This window comes from Ptychodera flava, chromosome 13 (genome assembly GCF_041260155.1).
Source record: "Ptychodera flava strain L36383 chromosome 13, AS_Pfla_20210202, whole genome shotgun sequence".
Classification (NCBI taxonomy): Eukaryota; Metazoa; Hemichordata; class Enteropneusta; family Ptychoderidae; genus Ptychodera; species Ptychodera flava.
This window is the reverse complement of record NC_091940.1, coordinates 19,367,544-19,388,959: the sequence shown is the minus strand read 5'-3', so window position 1 is coordinate 19,388,959 and position 21,416 is coordinate 19,367,544. Positions and strand designations below refer to the sequence as shown.

General features: G+C 36.6%; 1 protein-coding gene and 1 long non-coding RNA gene across 2 annotated transcripts; one reads left to right on the top strand and one right to left on the bottom strand.

Moving 5' to 3' along the window:
• The first annotated feature begins 32 nt into the window (after positions 1-32).
• On the top strand, positions 33-16,781 carry LOC139147725 (borealin-like). The gene is made up of 8 exons (XM_070718893.1): positions 33-172; positions 2,157-2,295; positions 2,611-2,739; positions 4,014-4,291; positions 12,138-12,268; positions 13,074-13,184; positions 13,882-14,020; positions 14,643-16,781. Exons 2-8 carry the CDS (start codon positions 2,160-2,162, stop codon positions 14,784-14,786), a joined length of 1,068 nt encoding a protein of 355 aa, XP_070574994.1. The 5' UTR covers positions 33-172; positions 2,157-2,159; the 3' UTR covers positions 14,787-16,781.
• On the bottom strand, positions 4,798-10,071 carry LOC139147729 (uncharacterized). Its single transcript, XR_011555787.1, has 3 exons — positions 10,018-10,071; positions 6,164-8,543; positions 4,798-5,772 (listed from the first exon to the last, which is right to left on the bottom strand). It is a non-coding gene; the product is annotated as an uncharacterized lncRNA (long non-coding RNA).
• Positions 16,782-21,416: the final 4,635 nt, after the last annotated feature.

Sequence of the window (21,416 nt, the reverse complement as noted above, 5' to 3'; positions counted from 1 at the left end):
ACCCAGATACAATTCCTTGCCGCAAGAGGGCCTTTAATCACGTGATGGAACGACGTTCTATCATTGGTTAACCTTTTCTTATTTGAAATAGTGGCGCTGAGTACGCCTATGTGAAGGTATTGTACTATCCGGTGCAAAATAAAGCAAATATTCGGTTTTCTAGCGATCCAAGGTAAGTTTTACATGATCTTACGTTTCTTTGATATACTAGACTCAACAAATATGTTGTACATAATCTTATACATGTATTGTAGGCAACTGAACATCGTCGATTGATAAAACGTCTGAGTAAGAACTGAGGAAATCCTTGTTGTTATCGTGTCTGAAATAATGGAGTGAAGCCTTGAAGCCTAGGTAGACATATCCATGCTGTGGTTACATCGTAAACCCCATGTAGCTGCAGTACAGAAGCTTTTATCCCTAGTGTTGCAGTGTTTTCTCCAGGTCTCTTTTACAAGGAGCGAAATGCCCCTCTTCTTAGAAATTGGGGTGGATTTGGTTCTGATTGAAAGGGACCATAATATCATGCAAATTGAGTGGATCAAACTTGTCAAATATCAAATCATAGACGCTCGAGAACGTGGGTCTATGATCAAATCAAAGGTCGTCTCCAATTTCTTGAACTTATCCATAGTTGCGAGTGGAGTGATACGTACCGGCCGCCGCGTACTATGCATAGTACGCGGCGGCCGGTACGTATCACTCCACTCGCAATTGCTTGAACTTATCCATATAGTAAATGTTCAATTTATTTGAAGCTTACTCAAATTATTCACACTTGTAAAATTTTACAGACTTCAAATCTGGAGGCAAAGTCTAGATGACAATCTTTCAGCTTTTGGAGATAGGGCAACATGTCATGTGTTTTTGCTTAGACCCTCGAGGATCTATGGTTTGTGTTATTATGTAGATTAAATGTAGGTGGGGATTCTGAGTTTCTCCCAATCATGCCCTCTGCATAAAAGATTGGTCTTGTGGGTTGGACGTCAGGACGTCAGGTTTTGCAATCTGACCTACAGATCTGTCTTTCAACACAGAAGGGAATGAACTTTGCATTTCATTTCATACTTTGATATGAAATTTAACAAATAATGATCAGAATGGTACAAAGGCATCAAATGCATCTCACTGGAGAAACTCCATCCTTTTCCTTGCCATGTTGATTTTTGGTGAATGTCTCAGTCGTGCATCTTAATTACACTCAGGACTCTTGGCTGAATCCAGTCATGTGACTGTAGACATCCAGTCATGTGACTGTAGACTTTAACTCCTTTTGCCACATCATTAACACTGTTAGGGGCGATGTCAAAAGATGTTTAGTAAAGTTGCACAGGGTTTGACCAAATAGTTCTTGTTCGGTAATAATGATTCTGTTTATCCCTTGATTTACAAAATTCAAAAATTGTTAAACTCTCAGGAATGAGGCCTCTATCAATAATGAATGAAACTTTCACCACCATCATGGTTTTACCCAAACCCATTGTTATCACTGGTTCCTGTGGACTTTTTAAAAAGTCATTGGGGTGAACAGGTTAAATTTCAAGGACAATGAGAACTGAGGGAAAACTTCCAGGCCTAGCGTTTGTTCATTCATCATCGTTCATGATCATGCCATCCATTACGGCATAACTGGGTAACTGCTGAACTGCAAGTGATTATTTACCAGTCAATCTATATACGTGTAACACCCACAATTTTGAGCTCATTCAAGCCAGTAAGATTTTTATAATGGCTTCAATATTAGTGAAGGTACAATTTCATTTTTGAAGCCCCATTATAAGTATCACAGTAAAGAGATTTTTAGAAGTGCACTCCGTGAACCAGTGTAGTGTTGGGTCCAGTTGGCTTTGTCCATTGGGTGGCAGAAATGCTCCTTATATTGAAATAAGTGAAAAGGTTGTGCATGGGTTGAGAGATTATCTGCGTACCAAAAATGATACATAGCATACCATGAAGCCCATCAATCTGCACTGATGGAAATATGACAGTCAATGGCATATCAAGTTACATGCAGCTTTGACAGCACACTGCTTTGCAGTGTAAATAGCAAGTACACAATCATTAACAATTATTACTCTGAGATCTAAAACTTTATGATATAGTTGCAAACCTCCAGGACTTGATCACCTATATTAATTGGGCGGATTGTTTTGCAGAGTATGCCAAGAAAAAGGAAAACAAAACTTACAAAGAGGACAAAGCCAAAACTTCCAGATGGCGATGATCCACATGACATGTCGGAAAATGAACGAAAAGAGAAGTTGGAATTATTCCTTCAAGACTTTGATTTAGAAGGTAAGTTTTCACAATCTGGATCTTTTGAGGGATAAAGTAAATTGCTTATGTTTTAAGCATTTTCTGTGTACTTTTATCTTAGTTTACTCAACAGCATATTTCTCTATCTATTCCCCTGTAACTTGCATCTGAAATGCCATCCTCGGTTCTTGAATTTGATCTTCTTGACATCGACATGTTAGACCTTTGCTTAACTTTCCTTTGAAAGTTTATTAAGTACTAGTAGTTCAATTTGAATTTGTTGTGAGATGAAGCCAATAAACAGAATGCGCCTTCAACCTACCAAGAGTAACGATGCTGTCTTTTGTCTTACAGTGGAATCTAGGATAGAGAACATGCGGAAAGAAGCAGAAAAAATCTGTGCCATCATCAGCTCTACCTACAGGATGGAAATATTTAAACTTCCCAAAAATATGAGAAACATGAAAAGATCTGAATTTTTAGGTAGGTTTGTTAAAACCATCGTTGCATACTTCTGTATAATTCAGAGTTACATTGTAATTCTAGGACTCGCCATTGCGCAATTCGCGCAATAAAATCTCGAAATGCCCTCATTTCTACGTTTGATGCCGCAGAGTCCACGTAGTTCATAGTACATTCGCGTAGCTCCCTGAAGGTCATTACCTCAGTCATAGTGTGACATGTAAAACGATTCAGTTACCCATGCATCAACCTTGCAATTAAATACCCACTACAGCATATATGGTGGTACATAGGAAGCTTGGTAAGAAAAGACTGACATAGGGGCAACGGTGTATTGGAGCCGTAAGCATGTGGCATAGCCGATGATATGAATGTATGACAACGGCACTGGCCACTGCGTAATGGTGGAAAGCTAGTCGCCACTTGGATTTTTAACGCCGGTATAGTTGATGAACCCAGGATGATTGGGCAGCGTTTGAGAAAAACGCTTGAAACGTTTGGCTTGAAACGTTTGATTGAAGCGTTTGCAACGTCTACCGTCTATACAAACGAAATGTTGAACACTGCAAGGAAAACATCCATGATCACTTTGAAGAGCAACACATTTTAGGTCGGACACATCTCGTTTTCCAGAGTAGCTAGGTCTTTGCATAGAACAACACCGCGGTATAAAACCCTTTGGCCAGAACCACTGATCGTAAATTTGCTAATACATACGAGTTATGTTTAAAAGTTGATGTATCGATCACTTTATTTAGGTTGTACGGGTTACACTCTAGTGCTGTATCAGTGTATTAGTAATTGTCGATGCGTGCAAATAGAGGGCCACTCTCGGAGAAATCCTACCGGTGCGCTAGGCTTTGATCATGATCGTTTCCACAGTCAAAATCAGAGTCCTTAGAAATTTGTACAGTTGTTCAAGTCCGACATATCAATAATTCATCACATAAGTTATGTGAACAATTATCAGCATAATGCCATTCAAATAACTTCTTAGGGTGTTGAGGATTAAGAGAGAGAGAGAGAGAGAGAGAGAGAGAGAGTCTTAGTGTGTTGAGGATTAAGAGAGAGAGAGAGAGAGAGAGAGAGAGAGAGAGGAGAGAGAGAGAGAGAGATTCAAATTAGGGAGTCTGCATTTACAGAGTAGCTCAATTGTCATAGTCTCATCGTTCTCCTTATCTGATACGAGGAACAAATTCAGTTCTACATATTACCATAGGATGTAACTGTGTGCTTATATTCATGAGACTTGTTTATCATACTAACGCCCATTACACTGGTCTTTCCTACTTCAGCCAAAGGAGGTAGTGTGGATGCTGTAGCCCTGGAGCAAGTGTCTCAGACAGTGGATTCACTTGCCAGCTCCTTGGTGTCCTCGCTGACAAAACCAACAAACAGAAAACCACTCAGGGATGAAAGCAACACAACAACAACAGCAAAAACAACCACAGAGCCTGATGTTGCTGAAGCCAAGGTCAACGAGTCATCATCGGAGCCCAGTATAATTGAAATCTCAATAAAGGAAGAAGTTACCACATCCCCAGATAAGCCAGGATCTGGCAAAAAGAGGAAGGTGGGTAAAAAATAACTTACACCCACATAGGGTAAATGACATGTTAGAGCTGATCCATTTTGTAACGGACAGACAGAAAGTTTGATCAGAATGAACTACATAACTTTTCGTAAAGTACCAGTAGTTGTAACTTTTGATGGTTTTTTTTAACTGTTTTCGTTTATAATGTCAACAACAGTTTCTTAATCTACTTTCCAAGCAGCTAAATCACAATCAAGTGTACACAACAGGGGTCACTTAGGGTGAAAAAATGAAAATTGTAGTAGCAATGAATGGATGTTTCTCAACTCATGCCATATGTTTGTAGTTTATCATGTCAAAATATTACATACAGAAACGCTCGGTAACAATTTTATGTGCAAATTTATATCATACATTATTATTAAACTTTGAATGACCTACCAAAACATTTCGTGTTGATTTGCAAAAATAGAAATATTGGATTTCAACAAGAAAATTTGGTTTTTAAGGACCAGGAACTCACAGATGTCACATAAACTCATGTTATTTTCACACATTTTTATTTATTTTGAAAAAAAAGTAATTTTAAATGCCAAACATTGGCTAAACTCCATAGGCTCATAGAACGACGACATCACTAAAAATCACACAAAACCTATAATATCACTGATAATAAATTCACAATAGAAACATAGAATATTGTCATTGAAATTTGTATAAAAAATAACACACGCATACCTTCTCAGTACTTCACATTATACCATGCAGAACTTGGCATGGCAGTGGGGGTACGTATGCTACAGATAACGCTTATTTAACATTTTGCATATTAACGAGTCAAATGTTTCATTTTTGCATTAATTTACCATTTTTAATACCAGCTATTTTAGATACAAATGTATGCACCAAAATGAGTAATTAACAAAACCATTTTCCACAAAATATTTCTTTGTGGAGTCTAATCACTGTTCGAGTTAAAAAAAGATTTGAGAGTGAGCTTCTCAGTCAACAAAATGAACTGTGTTTGTGCATGTATCATATGACAAGTTCAACAAAATGTTTGAATTATAATTTAAATTAAAAAAGTCAAAATTCACTAAGTCACATATAAAAGCAGAAATCTCAAGTAAGTAATATTATCTGTTCAGGGGTACGTACACTACACAATATTACAGGATTTGAAATGTATGAAGTCAAATGGTGCTTAGTGATATTTTGCCTCAATTTGTAATTAAACACTAAGGAAACTTCAAAGTTCATAAAGTTCATATAAACACAGTCTATTTAAAGATAACTTTTTTAATAGATTCCCTTTTTAAAGCTTTTGCCTCGGCACAGTCCAGATTCTCCTTACTGAATATGAAGTGTTCACGACTATTTAATACTTCTGGATATCCCATAGCACTGATGATGGATGACTTGGGCTCCAAGAAGTACTCATCCTTTGCCGGTCACTTGTAGTGTTTGGCAGCCTTTACCATATACCTCACATAAACATCATCTTCCTCCAGTGTGTCTACCTGAAATTGTAAACAAATTAATATGTTATTACACATGCCTAAATAATCATAGCTTTTGAATTTTCGTGGACACCATTTATCAGATTTTGATGTTAAAAATTACCTCAACCATGTACATCATGTATCTGCCTTCTTTCCCTTTAACATCACTGCAACAAATTCTCCTTCTTGCAAAGTACTAGCACTGGCATGTAAAGTAATGATTCCTGGGCAGTTGCACTACAACCATTTACTACCACCACCAATACTATTGGCACCACTATATGAAGGTTCGCTGCAAATATTACTACTGTAGCTGAGTGACAGACAAAATTTAGGAAAATAACCACCACCACGGCAAAGAGCATTAGGGCTGCACACTAATATTTAATTTAGAAGCGCGTATACATACATGTAGCCGAAGTTTTGATAACATCAAGGATACAGACAGCTCTTGGGTTGTAATGCAAGGCCTATCTCTCGTCGTTCCCATCCTGGTACATACTCCATGTTCATGCAAGCAGTTCCAGGGATACATCCGCAGTAACATGCAAGGGGTATGGTTTCAATCCAATGTTCCTCAGTGACAACCCCTTACAGCATGGAATTTTCCTGTTCCCGCTACAGTCTTTACATTTTGTCTATCCCGATCTGACATTGTGTTGACAATTACAAACTCTCTCTTTGACAGATACATGTCAACACCACAGGTGACCATCTTGGAAGCAGCTGTAAGTTTTTCTTGTCAGTAACTGAACAGGCTTTTGGCATCCCCAATAATGGCTCTCCCACTGACAACAGCTTGGTAGCAGTATTCTTGACAATGGCTCTTAATCCATCACACACAGACTTGCTGGTTTGTTCCTTTGTGATATGTCCAAGGAAGAATGTTTCCCCTTGTATTGACTGGCACACCCTTCTATGAACCGGTGTATTTCCTGAAAAGGGTTTCCATTTGCCTGTTGGATGATTTGTATGGCTTTAAATCTTCAAATGTTTTCACTAAGGTGGTGTCTTTATTGGAATCATCAGTAATGCCTATAATGGCATGCTTTACTGGAATCAGCTTTCCATCTACCTGTTGCTTATAATAAGCCATCATTGGCTGGAGGACAACCTGTGTTTTATCAAAGAAACCCGTTTGGATTTCATCTTGAAATAAACATGAGTAGTTCTCCACAAAGTCCACCACAAGTGTGGCTGCTTGATTTTCCATACAGAAATTCATGGCCTTGTGTTTCCAAGCAGCCTAAAACAGGTGAATTGCCAATTCATCTGTGTCCCTTCTGTAGTCATCAAAAGATTCTGCCAGAGACGTTTTCTTGCTGACAGATGACATAACTTTTTTTGACGCCGTCCTTTTCAAGGGAAACATACTCCCACTTGTTCCACTCGATCATACATGTTTTCTTCTCATCGGAGAGAATCCCTGCTTGTAGTACTCAGTGATGAGATGGGCTCCACATCTATGGCATTTCCTCTCCGAACACTTCATGTTTGCAAATTCTCCATTGTAGGGGCAAAGACTCATGTCCATCAGTTGTGTTTTGGATGTGACAGCTGTCAAGTTGAGATCCCTCTGATCATTATTCAGGAATTTCTTGAGGGCATCTGACTTCAGAGCTGTATTACAGCACTTCTGGCAAGGACAGGTTCTGCAGTTTGTTTCCAGAACACGTTTAATTTGGACAGGCCTGAGTTTTCTTGAAGGTGGTACAGCCAATCTTTATTGTTGGGTAAACTTTTCTGGAGACATCAAAGGCATCTTGTAGCGTCATCACCATATTATGCCTTTGATGAACTTCAGTGATATTTCCAACCTTGATCTTGACAACAGCTTTCTTTTCAGGGACCTGGTCCTCTCTGCTTATACCAGGACTAAAGTAAAATTCTTTGACTTGTTCACGCACACTATCTGCTATTTGGCCTTTTCTTCTCTTTCTAGACAGCACCTACCAATTCTCCAGCTCTCCTGTTACACTTTATTACGTACTTCCTTATTGCAACTCACAGCAACATTTCCACTGTAGGCCTTTCGTTGTTGAATATTCATTCCCCCCAGCAGACTTCACTTAGCATATGCTCTCTTCTAGAGATGCAATAACTGCTTCACCATCTTCCAGCATTTTTTATATCTTCATCTGTGAGTATGACACCATCTTGTTGTCAAATGCTTTTACAGGACGGCGAATTTATAAGCTTTTTGACCAATCTTGCTCTTTTCTGTGGTGTTGATGGGAGGGCATATTTGGCATTTTGCAGAGAGCATTTCTCTGTTGATGCAGACGAGAATGGTGTGCTGCTGTTACTTGTGTTGGGCTAATTCTTTGTCTCCTTTTGACTTTCTCCAAGCTTTATGCGCATTTTCCACTTCTGTACTCTCAGAACCTCTGATTTACACTTCAATTCTTCTCTTTCCTTTTGGACATTGTTCTTCCTTTTCTGTGACTCATCTTCACGTTTCTGCTTTCTTACGCCGACTCTTTTTTTATTTGTGTTTCCCTGTTCCTTCTTCTCTTCTCTGTATCTTTGCATTCTTGTTTTCTGTTTTTCTTGTTCCATTTTCTTAAGTCTAGGATGACTACTCAGATACTCTTTCTTCTGTAGACGGTACTGCTTCATGCGTTCTCGCTCTTTCTCCCTCAGTGCTTGTAGTCGTATGGGGTCTTTTTTCAAGTTTGCTCTTTGTCGCCTTTTGTTCAGAGTATTTTTACTCACAACGTTTGGATGTTCCCCAACACCAGCAGTTTTGGGTGATCTACGCTCCATACTCACTATTTAGCTTCTTGAATCTGAAAAATATATTTATGCTTCTAAAATGATATAGAGTGTGTTGAGTGAAAGTTTCAAAATAAATTACTATCATTTGCAAATTTATATTTAAAATGAAATTACTTTCATTTGCAAATTTGAGTATTTCTCCAACCAGTGTCTGACTGAAACCGTGAGACCTTTCAATTTTCTAGAAAAGGCACTCATAATTTCCGTACTTCTACAGTTGCTAGTAAGGCCATTATTCTTCGGTGGGGCAAGTTGGTAATTACCTACCAATTTAGCTAGCCATATACCAATATACCAAGGGAACTTCCTAAGCTAAACTCTGTTTTCCTCTCTGGAGCGGCAAGATGAGATCTAAACAAACACAGCGGGTAATGAGATTTTACAGCCAGCAATGGTGATCTGATAACTGGGATGAACCATTTTCATGTAGGTTCGTTAAAAGGCGACTAGATTGGGGAATGAAACTACAAGGAATAAAACACAATCTTAAGAGATCATATCGTGCCTTGTCTTCTTTTTGATAAATATTACGCATAACTAGGTTTGAAAAAGCTGTATGAAGTAACATTAGTACAGAACATGGTATTTTGTACAAAAGTTTGAGATCACCCCATGTACATTGATCTTTCAAAAGCCGCCGGTCTTTACTGTGTGGTTCACAGGAGTCTAATTCAAAAGCATTCAGCGACTCATAAAAGTCAACTTTACAGTCTGTCTTGAAAGCTCCATCAAAATTCAAGACAAGATGACAAAATCTGTTGATATTTTAACAAGGAAAATAATCGTACAAAGCTACATGAAGTTGAAACTATGGTAAATATAACTCAGAGAATAAATGCACCACAGACGGCACCTTAGCATGTCATCGCCCATCTCACTCTCAGTATCATTGCCCAAAACATCCTTGAAGGCCACAATCAAAAACTTTGACATGAACTGCACAACTAGTTGCTTAATTTTTTGTGGGTGAAGAAACCTTTTATAGTAGACAGTAAAATATTGGCAAAATACCTTTTCTAGAATACCTGTACTGTAAAGAACCAGCCGGCAATCAGAACAATGTTCAAAATACTACACAATGAACTGAGCCACTCATACAAAATCACTACCAAAGTTCCCTCTGACCAGCTAAATTCCTGAAAAATAAAGCGGACAGTGGAGTATATTATGGTCTATCCCGGTATCAGATCACCATTGGTGGCTGTAAAATTTGTTACCCTCTGTGTTAGTTTAGATCTCATCTTGCCGCTCCAGATAGGGAAACAGAGTTTGACTTTAAGGAAGTTCCCTTGGTTACGGTATATTGGTATATGCCTAGCTAAATTGGTTGGTAATTACCAACTTACCCCACCGAAGTATAATGGCTTCAAAAACAAATCATGACCATTATGCATTCATGCATCTGTAAATTGCAATTAAATCTGTCAACATACTTTCGTGAAGTTTCATGAAAAATTATGAGTGATATGTATGCGGACAGCTTACCTTCTGCATGCAGCTTGCTCACACCATCACAATACAGAGGAGAGAACATACCATCAAACAAACAGGTCAGGTCAAAGGGCAAAGTAAAAGCGCCAAGTAAGAGCGCCACCAAGTCTGAAAATTGGTAACCTCTTTTGTTTAGATGAAAATAACCTTGCTGTTCAAATTGAAAAAATATGAATTTATGAATATCTTGCAAACAGTAATTTAATCGCAATTCATTTCTATATCAATGGATTAACCTTGTTATCATTCTGTATGTCTTTAAGGCTGTAATTGCATTGTATTTCTGACATTTTAGCAATGTCAAATGCAGTGCTGTACTTGAAAGTTTGAACACACTGACTGATTTTTTGTATAATTAGCACTGTCCTTTCCAACAAGGACAACTTTGATTGTTTAGGGTGTTTTTGTACATGTGTGTGTGTGTGTGTGTGTGTGTGTGTGTGTATCAACCCATGGAGATGAAAAAATGTGAAAAATAAATTTTCATAAAACTCAAACAATAACATTATCAATTGCAGTTTAAATTCTCAGAAAAATACTCATTACGAATGATATGAATAACTCAGTGACAAGTATGTAGAGCACGTACCCCCTTGATCATGTTGATGTATCTCCACAAAAATATAGGGTTAGTTGAATTAGTTCAATCTGCTTTTTAGTAAGATTATATACAACTGTAACCCACCTACAAACACCATATGGGTATATGAATGAGAAATAATAGCATTATTGTTTACTTTAGTATGAGAACCAAAGAAGAAAACATATAGATGTCTTATTTGAAGAACACAAGGACCTTTTGTGAAAATATTTACATATTACTGTCACCAAAACTTCTCGAATTCCAGTCTGTAATCAAACAAAAATATTGTGTTTGAAAATACAGCTCAAGAGAGCATAATGTCAGTGAGTCCAGTACATGATGCATAGGGGTATGTACTGTACAAGGGTAACGCCACATTTGTGAACATTTAGATCTACTTAGAAAGCCAATTGAAGGATAAGGCCCATGCAGCCCACACATACTATGACATACATGCTCATCATTATCACACAGTTTCACTTCTTGAAAACAAGTTCTCTTCAACTGGGTCAGGGGAGTACGTATGCTACAGAAATTTTACGCCATTGAGGGGGACCAAGTGGCGACATAATTTGAACATATGTATGCAGTGTACATGTTGAATTCATTATATTACATTTTCCATGCAGGGATAACCTCAATATTGTGACAAAGGAGATCCATGATATATCTGACTTTATTATGATCAGATCCATCTAATTCTAAGAAAGAAAATTATCCCAAAAAGCGCAACAAGAGGGTACATATAAAAATCCCAAAATATTTGGAGTATCAAATGCAAAACCGTACCCTCCGTTATCAATGGTAGGTCTAATGTTGTAATGAAATGTAGTTCATAACAATTTGTCTTCAGTTAACATTGATTTTAAATTATTCATATTAAAAATACTGTACAAATTGAAATGACCCTTTCATAATGCGAAAATCAGCAGAATTTTGAGTGTTAAAATGGCATATTTCTGTTAATTTTTAGACAATTTTGATTATTTTTTTAATTTGTATATTTTTTTGAGCATATTGTGAAAAACCAAGTTCTTTGCCCTCCAATGAAACAACTGAATTTTTATTTTGTACTCTTGATTGTGATGCAGCCGTAAAGCGTATTGAAATATACCTTATATTTTGTGGGTTTGTAATTGTAAAATGCACTGTTATTTTTTGCATTTGAATTCTAGTCCGTACAAGAATTCACTTGTAGCAGTAACAATGCAGTCTACACATGTACAGGCTGAGTAGACAAGCTGAATACTGTGTATCCCAACATGCCTTTGTTGTCTAATGTCTTTGTTTGGGAAAAAGTACAAGACTCCATGGTTGACATTAAAAAAACAATTATCAAAAGTTACAACTACATGCCCTGGCTCTGTTTTTGGTCTTGAAGACAGCGGTGTTCAAGGACATTTCAATGCCAACATTTCCAGTATTTTTGTCGTTCAAACACACTCTTCAGCTTCTTCATCTAGTGTGAATCATTGTAGTTTTGAGCATCCACTCAATTCTAAATTTCCTGCCACATATAATGTATTTGCAGAGGGGCAAGCGAACAACAGTGGCCAAAGGAAGGCCTAAAAATTCCAAATCAAAGGATACCTCTTCTAGCGAAGAACAGAATAACAGTCTGATGCCTCCTCCAGCACCGGCAACAGTGCGGCGTTCTGCAAGGTAAAGCACCACTCATTTATGATCGCACCGATGCATGTTGCAACAGATACACATGCTATGTCCACAGCGTATCTTTGAGAGTAAATATCAACGTGACAGACCAGTTGTTCTTCTTCTCTCATGTTGAGTCAAAGTACATGCTTTGCTGTTCGTCAGTGGACTGACTTGAAATCAAGACCATGTTGAATTCTCCCATAATAATTATATTAATTATATTAATTATTATAATCTAAGAATGGAAAGCTACCTATGGCCATCTCTCAAAGCCCTATACTTATTCTGATTTACTCTCATATACTGATATATCCTCAATAGTCTCCATAGTTGACAGAGCAAGCTTGGCATTGCATCGCTAAACTTGTTTGTGCATGTACCGTAGATGAAGAAGGAGACAACAACACTGTGTTACCAGCAAGAAGCTCTGTAGGATTGTAAGAGTACCTGAAGAATCTATAGAGAAATAAAATACAGAATTGGGGAAATTTTGACTTACATATTAATATTCCAGTTATATTTAGTAACAAAATCTAAGTGTGCTATTTTCCGCACAAAGAAATTTCAAAGACATTGCTTTTGCAAAGTTAGACTGTGTACACTGATCAAACAAGATTTTATCAACTCTGTCAGAATGACTATTGCCGTTCTTCTGAACTTCATGAAGCTGGAAACATAGGTACATGATTGTGAAACAATAGTGACATTTCTATTTTATAGTTGTACCAAGGCTAAATTTGGAGAGATATATACCGGCTGACTGCCCTGGGCAAAACAAAAAACTCACTCTGGTCCTTGCCTTTACTTTCAGGAAACCAACACTGAAGAATGCATTCATAACTCCAGCAATGCACACAGGTAGACACAATGCACTGACCAGTGGATGGGACACGCCAGCAGTCACGCCGAAATTTGATCCAAGGTAGGATTACCTTACCTGTCTATATCCACTCGTAATTTACATGTAGAAGATGAATATGTCACGGCCACAGGCAAAAGACATGCTTGTACATGGATAGCAGTGCCCTTGTAGTGAATGAATAATTTGCTTTAGTTGTCAGTTTATATAATACCAGTGATATTTTCATATTCTGTAGAATATTACTCCCCTGTTCAGTTTTTTGGCATTTCGTACAATGTACACTATGATTCCAGTACCATTGAAAGTGGGTAATTGATTACTGTATAATCTCAAAAACATGGCAGCTGTATGAGTTGATTTTAACCCTGCTGTAATTTTTCCCACCAAAATTTTAGTGTAACATTTTATCATTGTTTTTGAATTTTTCTGTAAGTTTTTTGATAATTTTGAACCTAATGGACATCACATTTCATCGGCTACAATTGTTTCTCAAAAATTTGAAAAAATTGACAGAGGTATATTTTTCAAGGCGACAAAAATTGACTTTGGCGCTCAAAGGGTTTTAATGCCAGCCCACGAGCTGGATAGGTTTTACAAAAATGTCGCTTAGTATTGTTGCTCATGAAAAATTAATCGTACATAATGTGTATGTGTATGTGGGAAAAAGATTCAAATGGTTTGTCAGAATATGGAGGCATTAATTTGCTAGACTGATTCTTCTATTGTCTTACATCTTCCTATTCATGCACCTTGTCAGGTTACCGGTAACACCAGCTGTGATGCGGGTTCCAAAAGCTGGAGAGAGGATCATGTCTATGGCTGGGTCTCCACTGAGCAATCCATCACATAAAGGAGCCAGGCTTCCAGAGGCGTACATTCCACTGCCAGATGGGAAGGTAAGTTTTACAGTCTAGAGATTCTCTGCCCATAGAATGCACTGCACTGTATTTTATTGACTTTGCAGATGGTAAGGTGACAGGTCTGGCACTATAAGGGTTAAACTCAAAACAAACAAAAAAAATTAATACCTTATAAAACAGTGTTTGTTAGATTACTTAAGGATGTACGAGCGGTACGCGCGCGTGGAATTTGTCACTTCCCATAGGATTACATTGAAATTTGCTGGAAAATCAATTTCTACTAATGTCATTTTCATGAAAATTTGCACAAAGCTCAGTCTAGAGAAATAAATAATACTGATCAAATAAAATTATATGGTCACCGCGCTAAATTTTGAGATAAACAGCATTGAATTATTTCGTCCATAGAAAATGCATTGGTGAAAAAATGCTGACTCAGCATTTTTCTCACACATGGCAAAATTCATGGTCATTTATCTCACAAACGAGCGCGGTGACCCCTATATTTTATCACACATTTTGATAATACTTACAAAGGAGAATCCAAAAATTGACAATTTAGAGAAATGACATTACTTTTAATTTTACCGATCGTACATCCTTAAGAATGACAATACATGTAAATTTTTAATGATTTTATCATTTTATTTCTTTTCAGGCCATCCAGCTGACTGCAGACCAGGATGTAGCTGATGTCAATAATTTAGAGGTCAATGACACCACAAGACAAAACTTAATATTGCTACAGGAGAAAATCTCCAAGATACTACAACAGAAGCCCATAGAGGGCACTGGTCAATAACATTTACTACAGAACATAGACGATAATGAAAGACTTATGAGTAAAGCTCATGTTAGTGTATATGTACGACTTATAGAGACTCTGTCAACCCACTGCATTGGCTGATACAGTTTTAACCTTTCACTGGTGACTTTTGGCACAGTCCTATTGTGTACCATGGCAAAATGGACCACTTTAAAAGGATGTGGGGGTGAAAGGGTTAAATTGATGTATCACCACCAGCAGTGTATTGGGTCTGTATGTTTGACAAGTAATGGGATATGTACTTCATCTTGTCCCAGTACAAACCTCTCTCTGTTATACTTGTGTTTTTTGTCGTATCAAAGGGCAAACTGTTGATTGGTCAAATCTTGAAATGTACATCACATTTTTAATAGGAATACACAAAACTGGTGTTTTGAACTGGAAGTCATAATGCAAAGAAAATATTAAGAATATGTTAACAAACAGACATAGTAACATGGAATCACTATGTAACGGGAGTGCCAGAAGCAAAAGACGACACCAGAAATTGGCGCATAATGACAAAAACAGTGTAAAGATTATTTTCATTTTCCTCCATTCACCTAGTTCTCCCTGACAATTTTTCAAATCGAGGAAAGATTGAACAAAGTGAAAATGATAACTTAATGATTTGATGAATAAATTTTATGTTGTGTCATACGATTTCCCACTCCTTGTACATATATATATTTTTTCTCTTCATTCTGACCATGTACAGTCTGATGGTGTGATTCAAAATACTTGTAGTTAACTCCATCGTTGGCACATTGATTCGTGTCCAAAGAAAACTATTATAGTAACCACAGACGGTGTCTTCCATTCCACTGTCTCTGTGGTAACAAATTAAACAACATTGTCTGGGATATAATGGATTTACACTCTAATTCAGATTTCTGTTTCTAAACTTTCCTGTTATATATTTACGTCGTTTTATGTAGTGGTTATTATGGTTTTAGTGATTGTGATATCTGCTTTAGAAAGTCATTTATAATGTACAGTATGTTTCACTCTGTCTGTCTGTCTGCCTTCTTTTTGTACTCGATATCAAGGGTTATTCTTTCTATGCCAGACTTCAGGTAACTAGCATTTTAGATTTTTTTGATCATACATTGCCATTTAGGCACTTCAAGCATTGTTTTGACCATTCCATTACTTTGTATCCTTCCAGTAGTGATGGGTCATTCCATTTTGTTTGAGGGGAGGTATTTAGGGGAGAGTGTAGGAACTTGTTGACCATACATGGAAATCTTTTACTCTATTTTTGAATATGGACAGCAAAGAATCAACTGGAGGACATGTGCTTGATTCTATGAATTTCCATCTCTATCAAACAAGGGTGTGTCAAAGCAATTGCTTTCACCTTTTCACCATCATGGTTTGGTCCTAACCTATTGTAATCAATGGTAATCATGGACCTGTTTACAGGGAATTAGGGGTGAACAGCTTAAGCATAGAATTGTGTATCTGTAATGATTTATAATAGATGGACGTAAAATGCAATTACTTGACTGCATAATGTCTTTAAAACAAAGTGCAAAATGGAATGTCAAATCTTCACTGCCAATGTAACACACATTTTATGCGTGCTTTTTTCATGTATTTCAAGAATCATTTTTGGCTTTCACTGTGAAATAAAGTTCTTACCCGGAAAAGTTGTTCTATTTTCAGGTCAGTTTTCAAACTAAACAAACTGTTCATTCTATGCTATGGGATCAAAATCATTGTTGCAGAAAGCTTTGCGTGAATTGAACATTGCAGTACATGATGTGGAGACAAACTATCAGTGACTGCTGGCAAGAGAACTTTACTAGGCTTGTCTCATTGGTTTTATAGTAAAGATGCGTTCATCTGTGTAGCCATACATAGAATGTCTATGAGAAATGAGATCTATCTTTTTGTACACTAACAGCATATTTGTGCTTTGCTATTTGCAGACACCCGTTTCTGGGAACGCAAGATCTCAATAAAAGATGCTTTTTTGTTAGCTGAAAACTCTTGCCTACTGCTGAAATAATAGGCTAAATCTTGAGGGCAAAGTCGTAATCTTCTAAACCACACACTGCAGACACATCCAAGTGCAAGTGCTCCTCTACCTACAATTCTAATGTCTACAGTTAGAGATGGCAAGGCACCTGTACACACATGAATCTGTCTGACAAACTCAAGTGAACAGCCAAGAGACATTTTCTCTCAATAGATAAGGCTTTCCGCTAGTAAAAGCAACCCTGATATTCATTACCCGACTATGCATTGCTCATGCTTACAGATATCAATTGGATGTTCAGCTCTGGGCATGTGTGTGGCTGCTTGATTATTGTGATTGATTTCTTTGTAATCCTACTGTAGTTTTGTTTGCCACCTGCTTTATGTACAGCCCTGTTGTATCTATTTGATAGGTTTGCCTTGCACAAAGGGGAAGGGGCTATAGTCAACATTGATTTATATCAATTTGGTTACTTATTCTTCATATGAAAAACTACCAGATGGGTTGTCAGTTGTCAAATGTAGTTTCACTCTTTGCTTTCTGGCCCGACTGGTGTACACCAGATACTCACTCAAATTGACGTGGTTTTTGGGTAACGTACATGAACAAGCTGGGTTTGAGTGCAGTTCTGATGGTCAGAGACTTGAGCAACTGTTCCCGATCATCTAGAATGAAAATGAAAGTAATCCCTGTAATTCAAAGTTGTGTCACACAATGATTTCCAGACTATATGCATCATCGAATTTTTGTCTTGTGCTGTGACTCCAAATGTTTTTACCTTGTGATATATTTTAGCGTGACATTAAAAGTACAGAATTTTATTATAAACCATGTTGTTTGTCATGCAATCCAATCAGCCAAAATAATGAACTATTTGGAGTAGGTTGTTTTATTATTAGTTCATTTTCATTATTGTCATTAAAGTGGCCGTATGGTTTTGTAAAAGTTTTCATTTTTTCTCGTGGTCTGTATTTGACCTTGCACTTATGCCCAAGTTCACTACAAAATCAATTACATGTTTAGTTTATTGTCATTTACAATCGTACAAAGTCAATTTACAGATGACATAACAAGTAGCAAAATGACAATTTTTGGAGCCAGAAAAATAGCTATCAGCTAATCGAGTCCGGCCCCATCTCTAAAGTTTACATTTCATATTTAGATATTTAAAAGCGCTCAGTGAGTTATATTAAACAAGAGAAGAGAAAAAAAACCAAAAAAACCAAAAAAACCACTTTTACATAACTTTGTAGTCTTGTAACAAAAGTTGTCTTAATGATCTTTTAAACTGATTTCTTGATGTGCTCATCTTAATGGTATGCGGTAAAGTATTCCAAAAAGTTGCACCGATGTAGAAATCGCAAACTGGCCTGCAGTGGTGCGCATTTTGGGCAAGGGTAGATTGGCATCAAGTTTGAATCTAGTGTCATAACAGTGATCAACCGTCTCAAAATATTCATTCAGAAAGACAGGAACATTCTGATGTTTTAAATCGAAAATAAATATACAAACAAGTAATTTGTGGAGTTTATACACATCTAGTATTCCTAAGGTTGAGAATAAGGGTGAAGAGGGTTCCTGGAGCCCAGAGAAAGTAATTGCTCGTACACACATTTTTTGAGCAATATGAATAGGCTTTAGGTACGATGAAAACGTACTACCCCAGACTTCAAGTCCATATGTTATACTCGGCAAAATAAAAGCATTATATAGTGAAACCATAATATTTCTTGGTACATAATTTCTTAATTTGAAAAGCATTCCAACTTTTTTCCGTATACATTTATTTACTTCGTTAATGTGTGCTTTCCATGTGAGATGTTTATCAATTATCACTCCAACAAAAGATGCCTGTAAAGCCTCGTGTATTGTACTATTTTTTACAGACAGAACACCTTTGATTGATAACAGTTTACGCCTGCTGTGAAAAACTACATAACTTGTTTTGGCAATATTTATCGTCAACATGTTAGCATCACACCAGCGTGTAACTTGCCTAAAGTGATTATTAACAATATGTAAATCTATATCGCTTTATCTGATGGAAAAGTGTGAAACAGATTTGAATCATCTGCAAATAAACGGAATCAAAATAATTGGAAGAATTCGGTAAATCATTTATATATACATTTATATAAATAAGGAACAGAGTCGGTCCAAGTACCGAGCCCTGGGGAACACCACACTTTACTGGTAATTTTTCAGATGTTATTTCATCTGCAAATACATATTGCAATCTATTTTTTAAATAGTCTGTAAACCACAGAAGCGGGTTTCCCCTTACGCCATAGTGCTCAAGTTTTGATAACAGTATATTATGATCTATCGTATCAAACGCTTTCGTGAAGTCTATAAAAATTCCAATGGTAGAATTTCCCTGATCAATTTGCTGAATTAAGTTATTCATGAGGTTAATGAGGGATAACTTGGCACTTCGTTTTTCACGAAAACCATATTGGTGCTTAAAGAGCAAATGGTACTTTTCTAAGAATTTCATAAACTGTTTATTTGCAATCTTTTCCAAAATTTTACTAATTAGAGGTAAAACAGAAATGGGGCGATAATTTCCAGGTGCGTCTTTGGCGCCTTTCTTGAAAATTGGAACCACTTTAGCAATCTTTAATGCATCGGGAAACTGACAGTTTTGAAATGACAAATTGAAGATGTGACACAGAGGCTTTGCAATTTGTTCTGCAGCAGTAACTAATAATTTTGCAGGCAGGTTATCGTAGCCACATGCCTTCTTCAAATCAAGACTCATCAAAAGATTACTCACTTCCTGTTCCGTTGTAGGATAAAGAAAGAAAGAGTGGTTTGAAGGGCCAGTAACTCTAACTTTTAATGTATTTTTCAATATGTAACTATTGTTGCAAAAAAAATCACCAACACAGACTCATTTCCATTAGCCGACTGCTCAATGATTGAAATACCTACTGATGATTAACTGGTCTGTGAAGTCCCATTAGCTGTATCATTTTGCTTTTTATACACCAAAAAATACTATCCAATCTTCTGGGAGATGTTTTGAATTCCTGTTACTTTAGCCATATTTCCATTGAAAATGTCACTTTTTCTATCCTCTGTGATGAATTTGTCAAAACTTAAGTGCTTATTAGTAATATATGTAAGTATCTGGTGGCCATATTTGAGTTGCAACTCAATAATTATTTGATTGTAAAGTTTTGCGTTCATTGCCAATTACTAGTAATATTTGAAAGATTGACCTTCGTGGTCACACTACTTCTGTAAACACTTTTACACAAGCTGCATTTGATTTCAAACCATCTGATCAAACAAAATGCAAAAAGATAGAGCTAATGAGGCTTTACCACAGTAGGAAAAATATACAAACCCATGATCTTTGGTTGGTGAATTTGCTCATCCGTGGGTTTACAAAGTTGACGTTGAGATACAAAAAAGAATATACTCTAACCAGCTCTATTCTTCAAGTCTTGAGTAAGTGCTGAAACACAAGTATGCTGTATTTAAAGTATCATCAAAACAGATTTTTTTGTAAATTCATTACAGAAAAAGACAGGCACATCAAATACTCAGAACAGCCAATAAAAAAATACATGGTGCACACAGCTTCTAGGCTCATCACAGTGCGCCCTCACTGGCAGGTAACCTAAAGATCGCACTTTTACGGACGATGCTGAAGTTAGACTCGGTTTCGGATTCGGTTTCGGATTCAGTTTCGGATTCGGTTTCGGATTCGAGTGACTGAAAGAAATTTTATATTTTCAGCCGATTTAATTATACTGTGGAAAACTTTATTTTCACTTGGAATTTATTTTCATTACTTTCGCCGGACCTGTTTTTCTGCTTCAATAAAATCCAATCAGACTAGACAAAGTGAAAATAAGACAGTGAAACAATGAAAATTTGTTTTCAGCTAAAATAAATTCCAGTAAAAATGAAATAGTCTTCAGTACTTTCATATGAAAAAATAAATACTTGTCGTCAAGAACAAGTTTTTACTGGATTACCTACCGGCATATGTAGTATATATTTTAAAGCATAAATTGTGTGCATATGTTCACAATCAAAATTGTTAAAAACTAGAAATTACAGAAAACTTTGAAACACTTTAATTTGAAATTGAAAGGAAGTGTCGGGCAAGGACAACGACATTTACAAAAACATTTATACTTTAATTTGTTTATATGTCACAACGTGTGTCACATGGTATAATCCTAATGTGCTGTATTACTTTGCTGTTTTGGTTGATGTTGTTCTGCATAGATTTCATTTTGAATGTACCATACCAAACCTGGGCTAAACTATCAGTTAATATGTTGTATAATAAAGATTGCATTAAATGCATTTCATTGTATTGTGCGTAGTACTGTTAGCTTGAATAGTCCAAACTGCATAATGCCCATAATTGCTAATAAGTTGTAACTTTTGACTAATTTTCCAGCAGTTTTGTTTGGTGTATTCATGCACTATAGTTTCTTGCTCTACTGCCTAAAGTTTTTTGTATTTTAAACTGTATAAATTATAATTATGTGCGAAACATTTATGTCATGAAATATATACTACATGTGCAGTAAGGTGATGTAGTTAAAATATCTCCTTGTGTATATCAGTAGTTATGATATTTTCGAAAAAATAATAACATAAGCTGGAAATATAAAACT

Bases quoted from the DNA above. Each gene is read 5' to 3' on its own strand.
- LOC139147725 (XM_070718893.1), top strand. From the start codon at position 2,160: ATGCCAAGAAAAAGGAAAACAAAACTTACAAAGAGGACAAAGCCAAAA. The intron at 2,296-2,610 runs GTAAGTTTTCAC...TTTGTCTTACAG, and splicing joins TCAAGACTTTGATTTAGAAG to TGGAATCTAGGATAGAGAAC. The intron at 12,269-13,073 runs GTAAAGCACCAC...CTTTACTTTCAG, and splicing joins ACAGTGCGGCGTTCTGCAAG to GAAACCAACACTGAAGAATG.